This window comes from Stegodyphus dumicola, chromosome 10, assembly GCF_044657685.1.
Source record: "Stegodyphus dumicola isolate Sdum_Otavi_A_Nest chromosome 10, ASM4465768v1".
NCBI lineage: Eukaryota > Metazoa > Arthropoda > Arachnida > Araneae > Eresidae > Stegodyphus > Stegodyphus dumicola.
In genome coordinates, this window is record NC_140777.1 from 127,568,097 (window position 1) to 127,585,911 (window position 17,815).

The following is a 17,815-nucleotide window of genomic DNA, read 5'->3' on the forward strand; positions in this document are numbered from 1 at the left end:
ACTGCTTTTTTTCCTCCGAGTTTTGATATTTATCAACATTTTCGACACTTTTTGTTGATTAATTTACAAAGTACATTAAAAAATAATCTAAATTTAAATAAATGTGTATGTATTATTGAATTTTCGAAAGGATGAGAGTGATCCTCTAGCAGTGGTGAAAGGGATGCGTGGGGCAAAAAAGGGTTGACAGCCACTCTTTCAGAAGCTTCTTAATAGGGCCAGTCACAGAAGTATATTTTTCCATGCTGATGCTTCTGAATTATTTCATGGAACAAGAATCTTAGCTACTACAGTGTGCAGATGCCTGCACAATGCAGGTCTGTATACAAGGCGATCAGTTGTTTGTGTCCCCTTGACTCAAGGACACAGAGGTCTCCTGGACAGACTCCTGGAACAGTCAACAGTGGGCATCTGCTCTGTTCACAGATGAGTGGATATGGAAGAAACAAAGCACCAGATACAGTCAATCCCACATTGTGGAAAGACACAGTTACAGAGGTGGTGAAACAATGGTTTGAGCTGGGGTTTCTCTTGGTGGTCACACTGACCTGCATGTATTCCATGGAGGAACTTTGATCAGTGTGAGATATCGAAATGAGATCCTTTATCAATATTTCCACACACATGCCCCTGCTATTGGTTCTGAATTTCTTCTGATGGACAACAATGCAGGACTGCACAGAGCACTTGCTGAAGAATATCTTGAGGGTCATGGTATGTAGCAGATGGAATGGTAAGCTCAATCCCCAGACCTGGACGCTTATTCTATGATCACTGGATCTGTCTACAACTTAAGCGAACAATATTGACTCAAAAAAACCGGTATAGACAGCCATCACAACTTATCGGAGAAAGCCATTCTGTGGTCCTCAGTTGGTGGGCGGGTGGGTCCATTTAACTTTACTGGAAGGGGACAAGGCTTCAAGGAGCTTTAGACCAATCGCAGTACAGACTGAGTGACGAAATTTATAGCGCGCGCTGGCTGAAGTTCTAGGAATATTCTCCTATTATTTCACTAACTCACACGCAGCATTTGTAGTTCGAAAAAATTGCACAAAACAGTATTATGACCAATACATGCTAAATATGCTGCTGTGTTATGTGAAAGAAAATCTCGTTTTTTAATGGGAAAGTTAACGCAGGAATTTAGAGAGGATTTAGATTAGAGAGGATTTAGAATTTAGAGAGATTAGATTTAGGAGCTAAAAAATAGAGTGATATGGGATACCACGAAAGCAATGGTAAATAGATAAGAGTAAATGAATTAAGCTTACTTCAAATCCTTTTAGAAATAAACCATTTTAATTATTTAAATTTATAATATGATTAATTTGCATTACAATCTAATAGCAAACTTTTTTTTTTTTTTTTTTTCATGTTTACATTAAAATTGTTTTCCCGCAATTTATTTTACAGTTACTATTTGAAAAATATTTCTTTAAATAAGAAATTAGAAAGAAAATATTTCTTTCTTAATATTTCTTCCCTTTTTTATTTTCTTTTTCTATGAAAATTATTTCTTTCAGGAAAAGAAATAAAATTCATTCGCTATTACAGTATGGCCGATTGCTGCTGCATTCAGTTATCAGACACGCATCAAAATGCTTTATTTTAAATAATTTATTCTATAATTAACATGAAAGAAAATATTTTTTCAATATAAAATATATAACCAAAATTAAATTAATCTATCCTGTATGTGTGATTAATTCGTTTTGCAATTTTTGTCACACAATTACTAATATCTTATTTTCAATATTACATTGCTGTTATTTTAATTTTGTATATATATAAGAACTGCTCAGTTTAATTATTCTTCCTTCTCAAAAGATTTTGTTCTGTGAAAATAATTAAAAGATAGTAATATTTTCACAATGGAAGTACTAAAGTAAAAATAATCAATGTAGGTCTCCTGCAGTTCAAGTTCCTTTTCAAACCAGCGTTTCGACACATTTTAAATAGAAAACTTTCCCATTAAATAATATAAACAATATCTCTTTTAATATAAAAATAAGAATGCTATGAACAGTATTTTTATTATTTATTTATTTATTTATTAATTTAAGTTTGCAAAGAAACAATGATTTTTTAATACTATAATAGGTTACAAAAGTACTATTCCATGAACAAACCCTCAGTCTTATAGCATTGTTACTTTATAGCATAATACAATAATAATACAGTATAATTCTGCTAACAAGCCCACCAGCCGCCGAGCGGTAGAGTCGCTGAACGCAGGTAATTTGGTCCGAGGTGCGAATCCCACGAACGAGCTGGCCGGCGTTTTCGTGGCTTTCCCCATGTGTAACGTGTATACGAGCCAGTTTCCCTTAGAAAGTCCTCACTTAAAAACCAATTTTAAAACGTATTAAAATTACACACACACACACACACACACACACACAAAAAAAAAAAAAAAAAAAAAAAAATGAAAGCCTTCAGATTTTATATTACTCCCAAAGGGCCATTTTTTTAACGTTTTGCGTGTTACCTTTATTTATTAAATATCATGTTTTTCGCACTTAAACCATAAAATTCAATTCAACAGCAATATCATATAATTAAAAAAAAGCATATCTTTAGAATTTCCGATACATAGTCTCGCGCGCTAGAGATGAAAATGTTTTTTGCCATTGCTCGCTTTGAAATCGTTGGGTTTCTTAATCAAAAACTCATAAATGCTTTACAAATTATGATATATGAAATGGACAGTAATACAAATTCCCAATTAAAATTTGGCCGTCCAGATGCCTCTATTAGGATGGAGGATTACGTTATTCAGAATTTCATGGCTCTAGGTACCGTTGTTTTATCACAGTGCGAGAAACATTCATGCATTCTGCAGATTCCTCATTATTTAATTTCTTTAAATATAATAGAGTGCGATAATACTTGGTGGCAACGATTTGAAAAGTGAAACGCCATTTATCGTGAAACGCCACAAAATGGCAAAACGAAATTAATAGCCCCTCTGGGCTAAAACTTATTTTTAAAAGTATCACACTAATAGTAGTACAATTACTGAAAAAAATATTATAAATCTATTTTATAGTTTTATAATTATTATTATTATTTTTTTTAATTTTATTTTACAGTAGTGTGAATTTCGCGTAATAATGAACGACATTTTTGTGTTCACAGTATTATTCGTAAGGTATTCGACTGTTAGATTTTAAAGTAAACGTAATTCTTGCTGTACATAAATCGAGTAGAAGCTTCTCGGATGTCTATATTTGTATTAAATGAAGAAGGTTTATGCGCTTGATAAACTTATTATCTTCTACATTTTTAAAGCGTACAATTACAATTTATATCTATAATTTCAGGAATAGTATAACCTTTCTTTTAGTAGAAATTGCATTCTTGTTTTCTGAATGTGGCTCCAAATACTCTCTCAGTTCACCCCAAATTAAAATAACTATAAATTTTGGGAATCTGAAATACGCAATGAAAACATCTTTTGGCAGAGCAAAAGCATCAACATATTTTCTATAAATTCGCCACCGATTCAGAGATCTACGACCGTATTCTTCATTTAAATATGAAAAAATCAGCGGCAAAAACGCATACAAAGTCATTGTCTACTTAGTACGTCAACTGGACAACCCTGATTGACTACGCGGCAACATTTTTTCACGCGCTTTCGACAACTTCCGTACTCGGAGAATATAGGATGTCAAGCAGACCTGTTTTTTACTAGCAGCGACATCTGGTGGCCCACAACTTGTTGTCGACTCTCGTAGCGTAGAATAACCGTCCTGAATCCGATAGAGCATCTTTGGGACTACCTTGTGATATGGGTTGCTGCTTTTAGTCCTCCTCCAAAGTGGTTAGATGAGCTTGAATAAGGATGACTCTGTGTCTCATTGCTTCCCATTTCATTGACCAACAACTTAATTGACAGCATACAATGTTGCTGCCACCAATGTATTGCAGCTAGGGGTGGACACATTCCTTATTAGAACCCATTTTTGTAATGTTACCACCCAATTTTTCCTCAAAAAAATGTGATATACTGTTTCTCCAAGACTGGCTTTCTCTGCCAAGTGTGTAATTTTTTGTTGTAATTAATGTATGTGTTGAACTTTAGAAACACTCTTTGTTGCATTCATTAAAGAACTGCTTAGTGAACATGTCCTGTAAATTTCTTGCTTCTATGTTGCTTCATTCTGAAATTAGACACAAAAAACACGCTGTTCCTTAACTTTTGGAGGGCAGCGTGTATTTCTACTCTAATTTAAGGTATGGAAAACAAAAGGAATGTAGGATTGGAAGGTATATGAAAATAATCTGTACTGTTGCCTGAAATCAAATGTAGGATATCATTGTGCCAAATTGATGTGCTAATTGTTGAACTATGAGACAACATGGAAGGACCATCTTAATTTTTTATATTTCTCTTTTCACTTATTATTAAAAACACTGAAGGAGGCTGAACAACTTCTAAGTGACCAGTCCTAGTGTAATGAGAGGTTGTGGACTTTCTTTTTAGTTTTAAGTGTCATTTATAGACACTTAAAACTATTTATGTTATGAATTTAGGTTTTCCTAACAAGTTCAAGAGAGAAAAATAAAGACATTTTGGTATCTGTATAGGTGGTTGCTTTAGACAATTTGAATATTGATGTGTAGTATTATTACTTAATTATATCCTCAGAAATATTAGTCACTTTCAGAAAGATTTACTATGAAATTTTTCATGCTTGAAAATAAGCAGTGCATGATGCAGTGTTAAATATGGCATCTTTGTCAGATTTTATTTAATGTGGCTTCATCTGCTGAAGCTATCTATCGCTACGGTTATAGAGAATGGTTTGCACTAAATGCTTGTAGTTGGCAAAGATGACATCTTTTTAGATTGCTGCTGATGACCGTAACAAGATTTGATCTAGGCACATGTAGATTTTGATTCCTTGTTGACAGAACAAAATGCATACTCCTTGCTATATTCGTAAGATATCAGAATTTTTCACAGTGACAAGTATCAATGCTTCCTACCACAATTAGATCTGAAAATTTATAGCAGATGTAGGTTTTAACTTGCAAAATTTTCTGCATTTAAAAACACCTTGTATAGAAATAGTCTTGCACTTAAGTAAATTCAAAGTTTATCATATTTTTAACAAATGAAATTAGATTAAAATGTAGCCTTAGTTATTGTAATGGTTGTTTTAAGACTTTCCTTCAGTGGTTTCATAAATTAAAAAAAAATTTGTTCTGTTGGTATATGTTTCTAAATAGACAATTAAAGATTATGTTCCGTCCTATTACATATATCAACTTGATTGATAAGTTTATTTAAAAAATGAATATGTATTCTTAAGTCTTGTAAATTTCATTTCCCTTGTTCTTCAGCTTTTGTATTTCTTTCTTCTTCATTTAATTTATTTAAAATAACTGATTATTATTTCTTTTTAGGAACAGGAAAAACTCTTGTTGCACGAGCACTTGCAAATGAATGCAGCACTGGTGATAAACGTGTTGCATTTTTTATGAGGAAGGGAGCTGATTGCCTTAGTAAATGGGTTGGAGAATCTGAAAGGCAACTACGACTTCTTTTTGACCAGGTAGAATCTGAGTCTAAAATCGAATTAATTTTATTTATATTAAAATGCAACTTTAAAATAATTGAAACATTAATATCATTCTATTATCCTCAGGCTTATTCTATGAGACCTTCAATTATATTTTTCGATGAAATTGATGGACTGGCTCCTGTTCGGTCAACTCGTCAAGATCAAATTCATAGTTCAATAGTATCTACTCTGCTTGCTCTAATGGATGGTCTGGATAATAGGGGTGAAATTGTGATTATTGGTGCCACAAATCGATTAGATGCTATTGATCCTGCTCTGCGAAGACCAGGACGTTTTGATAGAGAACTATTGTTTCCTTTACCATCTTTTCAGGTATCATCATATTAAAAATATGTATGTTTATATGCAAATGTGTAATTTGTATTAATAAGAGATTTTTTGTGTGTGACATTTTTGTATTTTCATTTTGAGGTTAATAACTAAAAAGTAAGATAATTCTATAATTTTTATTTTATTCATTTATATAAACTGTTTAGCAAATCTTTACATACTTTAAATTGTAGGAAAGTGGTTTAAGCAATTTTGTATGTTTTAAGAGTACGGTAAAAGCAAAATTATCCAGCTTTTGACAGTCCTAATCAAAAAAGCTAACTTGGATTGAAACAACAATAATAACATACCAAAAGTTTAATTTTTATAAAATGGAGTAAGAAGCATTACATATGAATTAAATTTACTCTTTTTATCTGGCATATTTAAAAAATTATGCTTTTTCCAGAGTTTCTGTGAAGATACCAAAGCAGTTGCTATATGTACTTGGCACTGAATAAATGTTAAGCATTTTATAGTTAATTTGATAAAAAATATATTTGATTCATGTAAAATTGCTTAAGAATAGTGTTCAATACTTTTGTTAAAACTGAACTTTTATCTCGTTTTACGATCATTGAATTTGGCAGTCAAAGAGATTAATAAATAATGAGCATTAAAATTTTTCATGAAGGGGGATATCATTAACCAAGTAACGGCAGAGAACTTATTGTGCTATTAGAAAACTAGCATAAATATTAAAGATATAATCTTTCAGAATCTTAGTTTAAAAGTACCTCACTCATTTTTCTCACCTTTTTTATTATGTAGATCCATTTTAAATTAATTTTATCACCTCTATAAAACAAAATGTGTTTCAAGCTGCTGTTGATTTGAAATGAAGTGCTGTAGACAAGTATAATAAAAGTCTTGGTAATTGTAATATTGTAACTATTTATATAACAACGAACAAAGGGAGAGAAAGAAATAGTTTTCATACCTTGTCTTCTCGGGAGTACAGTGTGTTTCCATAAGTCATCTCTTTATAATCCTAAAGAGATTGCATACAAAATGGCAAATGAAAAAAAAATCATTTATTTGATAATTTAACACATATTTAATAAAGAACATGAGTAGTTAGATGCTTTACAATGCATATGATTTTCAATGGAAATTTATATAATCATTAGAGGAGAGTTCTTTCTACTGTCCTTCCACGTCAGGATGAGTAAGTGAAGTGTGGTGGGTCCACACAGTTGTTTCTTTATTGGCACACAACTAAAATGGAATGTTTATTGCCCTGTTAGTGATCCCTGTATAGCAACCTATACTGCATTAATTCCTAAAAAACGGTTCTTTTACAGTGAATATAATTTGAAAATGCTTCAGCAATATTATATAATTGAGTACGCTCTTGGAAGAGCAGCTGGACCTCTTGAGATAGGGCAAAGTATTACTAAAGTTGCCACTGCAATGGATGCCTTTTAAAGCAGGACTTCACTATGAAAGGTTCTAAATCCAGAGCAACATCTCCATGTGCAGATTATGATTACAGAAGGAACATAGCAGCAAGCAATAGCTGATTTCTTTCTGCTTTGGCAGATTGGAAGAGAAATGCTATACTGGACAAATTTCTGTTGATCTTTTGAGTACTACAGATGCCCACATATGTGCTCAAACCATCCTTTGACTAAATTAGGGCTATATGTATATCATTGACTAAACTGTTTTTATGTGTACAATAGCCAACCAGGTGTATTCTGATATTGTCAAATTAGATAGTAGTGGTGTCAGGAACATCATCATTTCAGCTAACAATTAGTTAATTGTAATGTTTTTTCATTTTTCATTTCTAAGGTTCAGTTAGGTTATTTGAATATAATTTACACATAAGGGCTATATACCTAAAGGGAGATATGCTTTTGTTGAGAACTTTATCAAAGAAACAGGTTTATATTCATGTTACACATTAGAAAAACCGTGGTAATGAACCATGCAGCTGGTCCATTTTCCTGGAACGAAACCTAATTTAGATTCCATTTTCACAATTCGGCTACTGGTGGGATCCGTTATTGTTAAGAGCAGTTCTGATCCTTGGTGCACTAAGAAGCATGTTACGCATTGCATCTGGTTAGTAATGGTTTGGACAGCCTTGATGATGCTAGAATAATGCTGCGTATCTTTGACTGGAGACCACCACAACAAATCAGTACTTTGCAGAGGTATTTTGGATTATACATGCTTTTTCTATGGAATATTAAGCTCTTAATTTTATGTTGCATAAATGAAAATGCTTATCCATACACGACAAGTGATGTGATTGAAACACTGGAAAATATGAAGTCTATATCATATGGCATAGCAAAGGCTTCATATTTTGTGTACCACATTCCCAGTGAAAATGCCTGCAAAGCTTTAAATAGATGGAATGGATTCAATGGAAACTATTATGCCATGCATCTCCATGGACTTCAAATTGTTTTGCAAGAAATATTCATTCAGCATATCTGGAAAATATTATACAGAACGTGAAAATTGATGCGGGGAACCGTAGTGAAGATTATGGGGTCCATGCTATCTGCTATTACTGTGAGGTTTGTTGCCATTTATGTGGAAGGTGTCTTTATTCAGTTCCTTGGCTCTGTAATACTATATGAAAAGATTATAGTGTTGCCTTGTTGGTCAGTTTTAAATATAGATATTTATTTGACAGTTCATTCTTTTCCCATTATAAAATTGTATAAAACTTTCCTGCTGACAATTGGTTGATGAATTATTTTTTAAAGGTATTCAAATTTTTCCCGCTTCTGTTTTTTAAATCTGAAAGGGATTAAGATCATGCAAAAAAAATAACATCTCTCAGTCTTGTAATCTGCTTTTTATTCATTTATTATTATTGTTTATCACCTTATTTATTTTCTAATAAATAGTGTTCTTTTTTTAAATATTCTATATAAAGTGTAATTTTACTGAATATATTGTTTAATATGAAAATGAAGTATTTAGAATTCAAACTAGAATAATATATGCTATTATGCACAAAAAGTGTAAAAGGAAAATTAGATGCTGATGCAGTATTAAATGTACTTTATCGAAAACCTAAGCTCACATAAGATGATTATATCAAAATATGGAGCAGAAAATTAGTAAAAAAAAATGTTTCTAAAATATTGTGAAAATAATTTTACTCCCTTAGATCTCATAAACATTCCTGAACATTTGGAAGAAATGTTGCTTCAAACCATAATTTTTTAAACCAAAATGCAGTATTTAAAATTAAAAGAATGACTCTATATCTGATTAGGAGAATAGAATGTCATATAGGCATTAGAAATTTAATGGAATAAATTCTTAGTACTCTAAACTTAACAGAACAATTCTCAGATGTAGTACTCAAATGTAAAACTTTTATTGATAAGATTTTTTCTTTTACAAAAATAATCTAAAAAGTAGTGTTTTAAAGTAATCCATCATCTGAGATTTAATTGTGCCTTATTTATAAATTTTGGTTCAATTTTGACTCTAGGCTCGTGAACAAATCTTTAGAATAATTACTAGAGATTGGATACCACCTCAGCCTGATTCTTTACTGTCTGAACTAGCTGCTTGTACTGCTGGTTATTGTGGAGCTGATTTAAAGGCATTGTGTTCTGAAGCAGCTCTTGTAGCTCTTCGGCGTCGCTATCCACAGATTTATCAATCAAAACAAAAGTTACAATTAGATGTGGAAACAATTCAGGTAAGATTTAATTTCAAATGGTCACTTGTGCATTGATAATTTTTAAGTTATTAAGTGCAGTGAGTCGAATCCTGCTTGTCATATTACAGTCAAAAGTCATTAATCCGGACTCGTCGGGACTTCAGCGAAAAGTTCTGCTGTTCAAGTCCTATAATTGCTGTGTCCGAGAATACCGACTAATTTGTCAATCGAAATTTTTTCGTTTTCAATAACCTCTGTCACTTTCTTCGCTATCAAAAGCGAATTATAATGACGAGGAATTTGATTTAAATCATATCAAAGACGGAGTACATCGAGAGGAAATACTGCATTTAGTAAGGAATTATAAGCCAGATAAAATAAAAACATCTGCCCTGAAGATAAGGATAGTGCTGACAGATCAACTTCCAATTCATTGCGCGCCCCACCGCCGCGTTAAAGATAAACAAAGTTTAGATAAACAAACGTTAAAGTTTAGATAAACAAAGGACATGCCGTTATCCATTTTTTTGCAGCAATTCCACTTTTTGTTTAATAGACTTTGAAACATACTTTCGCTTTGTAGATCCTTTACATATTAGTAAATATATATCAGAAATTCTATTTTACATAATCGAAAGTTCAAGCTTACTTTTATAAAATTGCTCTTAACAGTCTGCAAAAAATAACAAGCCGAATCCAATTCAAAGATTAAGGAACAACGCAGTAAACTGAATTAGATAGTTTTGGCTTAGCTTATACCGTCCTGTATACATTAAACGCGCATTCGTAAACTTATTTTGCACATGCACACACGCATATTCGCAGCCGTAAAGGTTTTATGCGCATGGCTCAACGAGACGCATGCGCAGAAAGTTTGTAGCTTTGAGGTCCGGATTATGGGTGTCCGAATTAACGACTTTTGACTGTTTTAAACTTACAGTGGTGTTACTGGGACACTTAACATATGTGCTTAAACAGTTACTTTATTTTGTTTTAATAGAAAATAATTTGATAAAATAGTACTAAGCAGATTTTAATCAGATAATTATTAATTTAATATCATAATTTGTATTGTTGGAAGTATAGTACTAAAACTTTTTATTATAATTGTCAATTTTAAATTATGTGTTTTTAAAATAATTGTAATGTAAAATACCCCCTTTACTTGTGACATGATGTAGTGGACTTGCTGCACTCAACCCAAAATGTATTTGTATCAGAAAATTCTCGTAAATATTCATATGTTGTTTAAATGTTAATATAATTCCAGGTCCTTTAGTATTAATATATGTGTGCATGTATATGTTTTGAAGAAAAATTTTCATGCAGTATGTGCTAAATAAATGAAAAGAAGTTAAAATGTTATTTCTGTGTTTGTATTACATTCTGGAATTTGGTTTCAGGTTCAATCTGTGGATTTTTTCAATGCTTTGAAGAAAATGAAGCCATCTGTTCAGAGGAGTGCTGTATTTTCTGCAAAGCCTCTTTCATCAATTTTAAAGCCTCTTCTTGAACCTATGCTTCATACTGTCATTTCAAAAATTTCTAAGATGTTCCCATTTTTTTCCTTGGCTATAAAAAATAACTTGAGTAAGTGTAAAAAAAATTTATTATTTCCAGTGCTATGGCATGTTTCTTTTAAATCATCAGTAATGAGTAACTAAGAGTTTTCCATCGGCTGTCAGAAAGTATCTGGAGAAGAAAAATATATGTAACCATTGCTAAGTAAGGTCAGCCATAATGTTTGGCCTACCTCAGATAATTTCAGTTATCTGAAGTGCAAAATCTATGAATTACTCACTGAAAATATTTATATAATAAAGTAAAAGAGAAAATTCCCTTTCAAGTTTCAAGTATTTTCCTTTCTTTTCACATTCAATATATGTAGTAATTAATATGCTATTTAAGTGTTTGTCTATTGCACAAAAATACTTAATTTTATTTTTTTAGCCTTTTAAGTGACATTGCAGTTTTAGTGTCTTCATGAAGATCTGTATTTCAACAGCATATATTAGGTAGACTTCTGTAATTACTTAATTTACTATTTGTGTTTATAACCTTCCTTCATTAGGGTAATTAGATCTTTAAAAAAAATGAGAACATAAAATATTTTAAAAAAATTTAATGTATTCCAGGTGACAACAAATCTCAATACTGAATAAACCTATGCTGCTTAGAGTGTTAACACAGACTTTGTAGGGGAATGTTTAAATTTACTGAAAGTAAACTTTGCATAAAAATTGCAGTATAGTTGATTGAAATTTCAAATAAATATAGAAAAATATGCACTTTGTTCCCCTTGTGTATATGAAAGTCTTTTTTTTTTTTTTTTTTCCCCTTAAAAAAAAAAAGGTTTTCTGACAAATAGCAGAGATGTGTTAAAGCACTGTTCATTGTGAAATTTCATTATTTACCCATAATTTTCCAAAAGCTTAGAATGTTCATTATGGATTTACATTCTTAGAAGGATAAATAATGGATGATGTAGCTTTAATTATTATCCTATGTTTTAAAGTACAGGATAATCAGATATAGAATGCTAATAGCACAATAGTGTCTAGTATTCCCCCCCTTTTTTTTGTGCCAAAGCAAGTATTTCTCCCCCTTTCAAAAAGCTTTTTTGTTATCTTATTATTTCCCTTCTTATGTTCTTTTGAAGTTATATAAAATAAAAGTAGTTAGTAAACTCAAGTCAGAATCTCAGATTACTTATATTGTGTAATCAATATATATATATATTCTTTGCCATCAACTTTACAGTGAATTTTACATGCAGATTAATTTCATTATTACTTTCTTGTGTAAAAAAATGTGTAGAATAATTTATATACACTACTCGACATTGAAAATGCAACACCAAGAAGGAGTGGTCAGAACGTGATGAAATTTGGAAAAAAGACAGAGACAGCAAGCAGCAATAAGTGATCTTTATTTCAAAATGATAGTCAGAATACAGAGTGAGAATGGCATCGGCTCAGTAGAATGTAGGACCACAGCGGACAGTGATGCACGAAGAAACATATCTAGGCATAGAGTCAATAAGAGTGCGGATGGTGTCCTGAGGGATGGCTCTCCATTCCCTTTCAACCATTTGCTACAGTTCATCTTCTGAACGAGGCAGGGGCAGAGTCTGCAAACAGCGTCCAATCACATCCCACACATGTTTGATTTGTTTCACCTGACTTCGTTGTTAAAGAACAATTATTAGATTTAGTAGCACTTCAAGAGTCAACCCGCAGTGTCAGTATTAAAAATGCATGAGATTCCATAATGAAAACTTTTTATGTGCTTTTTAATAAACTTGTAAGCATTGCAACTAACGAAGCTCTGGCAATTCTGGTTGAAAAAAATCGGTCTTATTGGGCTTTTAAGAGATTATTCTCAAATTTCACAATTCATACCGATTCACTGCATAATTCACCAAGAACATCTTGTTACAAAATATTTAAATGTCCTGATGTTATGAAAACAGTGTTATACATTGTAAATTATATTTGCACCAATGCAAAAAATCATTGACAATTCAAAAATTTTCTTGAAGAATTAAAGGACAAAGAACTTCCAAATGACATTAATTTCTTTTCCATTGTTAGACGGTTATCTAGCTACAATGTATTAAATTGATTTGTAGATTTGTTTAATATCATAACTGCATTTCTAAAAGAAAAGGAAATAAATTAGACAATGACAAGTGGTTGCAAGACTTAATGTTTTTGACTGATGTCATGGAACATTTGCAAACACTGAATTTACAATTGCAGGGGAAAGATAAAGTAATATCTGACCTCTCACCATGTATATTTAGTTTTCAAACTAAATTACAACTTTTTTCAAAAGGATATCAAAAATAAAACATTTTGTCATTTTCTTCGAATTAAAAAGATTTGTTCCAATATTAAGCAAGAAAAACTCAACAAGTATATAAAAAAGCTAGAAGGAATATTGACGGAATTCCAAAATAGATTTCAAGACTTGAAATATTTTAAATTGTCTCTTGATTTTTTCCTGAATCCATTTGAAATTAACATAATTCAAGGTGAATTTTCCATTTCCAATATAATTATGACCCAAAAGCATCTGGAGAATTAGAAGTAATAGAGATGCAAGAAGATCAAGCTGTACAATTAAAATATAAGTCGACGCCGATTACTGAATTTTGGAAATTTGTACAAGAATTGAAGTATCCTGAACTAAAAAAGGCTGCTTGTCGAATTATTTCAATATTCGGAACAACGTACTTTTGTGTATCATTATATTCCACTTTAAAAGTCGTGAAATCCAAACACCGATCAGTATTAACTAACCAGCATCTCAAAGAATTACTGAGAAGTGCTGTCACCAATTATTCACCAAATTTTAAAGAATTATCAAGAGAAGTAAAATAAATGTGTTTAATTTTTAATATTTAAATTCAATACATATATTTTGTACTTTTATTTATATGTTTTCAATAAAAAAACAAAAAAATTTAATACTTTTTTGCATACCTTTTAAATATGGATTTAATTGTGGCTTGCGTAAAATTTCAAATTTTGAAAAGTGGCTCGGACTATCAAGGAGCTTGGTCACCCCTGATATATATATATATATATATATATATATATTAATAGAAATATGATTTCATTTTACAATTATTTCTGAGATTTTTATTAGCTTTGTTTTAATGTTTTTCATATATAATGCAGATTCTAGTGGAACTTCAGAACTGGTACCTCCTCCTGTAAACATTGACTCTGAAGATAGTGACAGTTGCCTATATCATCATGAAATTCCAAAAATCAGTAATTCTAGTGCTTTATGTCATGATGTGTCTCAGCCTGGAACTGGCAAGTCACTGTTATCCAGGTAAATTTTGAATTATGTATATTTCACTTTGGTATCACTTTTTAAAAGCTGTAAAAGCCATTCTATTTCTTTTTGATTTTTTCCATATTCAGAGTGTATCATTTTCAATCATTCATTCAAAGAAAATAAGAAAATTTTGCATACTGCTGTAATTTTGATCATTAGGGTTTATAAACCTTTCATTCTTATTATTGTTAAAGAACTATTTATAGAGAGAAGTAAAAATTAACCATATCCCTAGCAGCAAATTTTGCTCTTGTGATACCTGCTTTCATCCACAAAATGTGTAAATTTCTATTAAACTAAAATTTGACATATTAAATATTCTTCCTTCATTAGTATATTTATTTATAGGGCTTATTTATTTACAACATGTACTGTGTTTTATATAAAGAAGAAACAAAAAGTCAATGACATACAGGACCATTTTTTGTTGCTTATTGATTGTTTCTTCAGAATCAGATAATGGCACAATAAAATTTTATAACAGGAATTTTAAGCAGCATTTTATTTTCTTATCTCATTTTGTACATTTGTAATATTCATGGAGATTTTTTATTTCTTCATTGTTGTTTCTTTCTGTTTTTAGATTGTTCCCTGTTGTACACCGCCCTTATTTTTTACTATCTGGCAAAGAGGGCCAAGGACAAGGAAGTCTTGCACCTGCTGTTCTATATTTACTTGAAAATATTTCGATACACAGGCTTGATATACCTGCATTGTATGCTGTTACGTCTAGAGCTCCAGAAGAGGCGTGTGCTCAGGTAGGTTTTAAAAAATACTGCAGGTATATGTGATGCATATTTGTGTATGTAGACTTTGTCTGCAACAGTAGTTATGCAGTTTTTACTTTCACAAACATTGGTAACAGACACACAGAAATATTTTAAATAATTCAAATGTTCATTTTATGGCATTTTAAAAAAGTCAGTTTTGTAAAAATTTCAATGTAGTTATATTAAGGAAAATTTTACACATGGGTGTTCAAAATTAAGTGCAAGTGCGTGAAGCCCATGTTTAAAAAAATTGATTGAGGTATTTAATTTTAAAGTTTTAGATAGTATTCAGGTGCCATACATAAATTGGAGAACAATATCTTTGCTTTTATACATAATTAAAAATAAAATATCAGCATGAAAGGTGTCCAATGTTGATATGTTAAGTGATTAGCATTGCTGTGCAGATTGTCATGAAAAGTGTTGAATAAAATAATTTTTTCAGGAAGAAAGACTTATCTTCTGAATCTCCCAGAATTTACGTACTAGAAAACACAGGCTTCAATATTGGTGCATAGTTAACTCATAACATTTGCATAAATTAATTATGAAAATGTAGTTTAATGGATTTTTGTATGATTATTAAAATATGATTCGAACATAATAAAATTTCATGAGAGTATTCATAACATATTTTTAACATTTGAAAACTTAAGAAATTCCTTGTGTGGAAATTTTGGCATATTATAAATTAAAGTAAAACATGTAATAAAATTATAAATTAAAGAATGTACTGATAAATTGCAAAAGAATATATGTGAGTGATATTAATAGGAATAAATCAAACTCTTAATTATCCTAATTTATTTTTGACTGACCCCCCAAGGCAATCCAGATGATGTTAAAAATCCCGAATTTTGAAATTAAATACCTTGGTCAATTTTTTTTTTTTCCCCCTACTGGATTTAAATTATTTGTGTTGTAGTTTTTAAAGGTGGTCTACTGTCATTAAAGACAACAATGGTAGTAGCCAATTTAAATTTTAAGTATTCTTGAGAAGCATATTTTTAACGGAAATTCCATACCATAATAGAAGGCAATTTATGTGCCATTTTTGATCACATTTGTATCATGACTGCATATTCATTACAATCAGTTTTGATAGAGAAAAATTAATTAGCAAAGCCGAATAGCAAGCAGGTTGGATGGAAGTGAAGGTGAGAATGTGATTTCGCTGAGATGAAAGTTTGGTTTAGAATGATTTGGTTTTGGTTCATGTTTAATCTTTGTTGGTTAATAATACGTTTTGGTTCCCAAATTTGAAATCTTATTTGCTGAAATGTTGCATAAGTACCCTGCATCACGAGCATTAATAAAGAAGCCACATGACATGAATTAATTTTGAAATTTTGCAGTTTAGAGAGATTTATTGTAGGCAGTTATTATTTTTAGGATAGACGGGGGAAATAGGAAAATTAAAATAAAAGTGAAGGGACTAGTGCAAATTAAAATTAAAATTTTTATATATTTTTTATTTTGCACATATATATGCACGTATGTATTTTCAGAGAAACTTTACTAACCATAACATTGTGGGTTAGTATGACAGCAGTGGAAAAGCCATAAATGAAAATGCACAATAATAATTAGATATGGCATAATATGTATTAAAAAATTAACGTGATGTTTAAATCCCCAGCCTGCCTTAGGACAAGTCTGCAGATTGAAAAGGGCTTTTTAAGGAATGTCCAACCCTTCTCTTGGCTGCCATCATATATAAAAAGGAAGTATCCCAAGCAGCTGAAACAAAAAACCGAAAAAGAAGGAAAATTCAGCAAAGCAGTATGGAAAGAGAAGAAAATATAATGCTTGTTATCTAATGTTGTATTCAAACAAAAATAAAGAATAGTTAAACATATAAATTTGGTATTTAACTAGTAACGAAGAAGTGCAATATAAGTTTATGCATTTTGTGAATAGACAAGAATAAGAATAAAAATTAATGTTTGTACATTCTTGGGGAGAACTCTTGAAAGAACTGTAATCAGAATAGAGTGAAATTAAAAGTGTTTGGAAAGTGGGGCTAAGCTTTCATTTAGGCTTTTCAGTTGTAGACATTGTGGGATTTTCTGAGTTAGGGAAGGCATTATTATGTTGTTTGATCATTACATGATATTCTTTCTTCACCCCACCCATCATTGTTCTTTCTACTGAATAACATGAGCTAGGCATTACAGTTACTTTAATAGAGGTTATATGAAATTGTTTATTTCATGGCATGAGCTCAAAATTTATAATGCTGAAGTCTTGCCAAAGAGAAAATAGATTTATCTGTACAGTCTATGCTTGGGTAAAGTTAGTCTGGGTGTTAGAATGTAATAGTTCTTTCTTCTTCTTTACATTGGTATAAAGACATATATTTCATTTCTTGTGATAAAGCGGAGAAATAAATGATGTGGATTTTGAGCAAGGCAGTGGCAGGGAGAGGATATTTAGAGACAGAGCTTGTTTTACTTTTTATATTGTTGTTCTGCTTGCTGAAATAATGTGATAAGTGTGCTTTGAGGCACTGTAAATTTTTTGCTGCAAGCAGTCGTTGTGATTGTGATATATCTTCTTCAGCAGTTCTCCACTAAGTTTCTAGTAATCTCACTGAAATAGAAATTTGGGTTATTCCTCATAAAAATTGTTAATTATCTACATATTGG

The 17,815-nt window shown here is 31.1% G+C and overlaps 1 protein-coding gene across 2 annotated transcripts in view; it reads left to right on the plus strand.

Annotated features, from left to right (window-relative positions):
• Nucleotides 1-17,815, plus strand: part of LOC118187805 (ATPase family AAA domain-containing protein 2-like) — a 119,881-nt gene that overhangs the window by 53,856 nt on the left and 48,210 nt on the right. For both annotated transcript variants that reach the window (XM_035358079.2, XM_035358080.2), the window contains 6 exons: nt 5,419-5,567; nt 5,661-5,909; nt 9,373-9,585; nt 10,950-11,136; nt 14,232-14,391; nt 14,981-15,155. In XM_035358079.2, the coding sequence (XP_035213970.1) occupies nt 5,419-5,567; nt 5,661-5,909; nt 9,373-9,585; nt 10,950-11,136; nt 14,232-14,391; nt 14,981-15,155 (1,133 nt within the window). The remainder of the gene's footprint in view (nt 1-5,418; nt 5,568-5,660; nt 5,910-9,372; nt 9,586-10,949; nt 11,137-14,231; nt 14,392-14,980; nt 15,156-17,815) is intronic.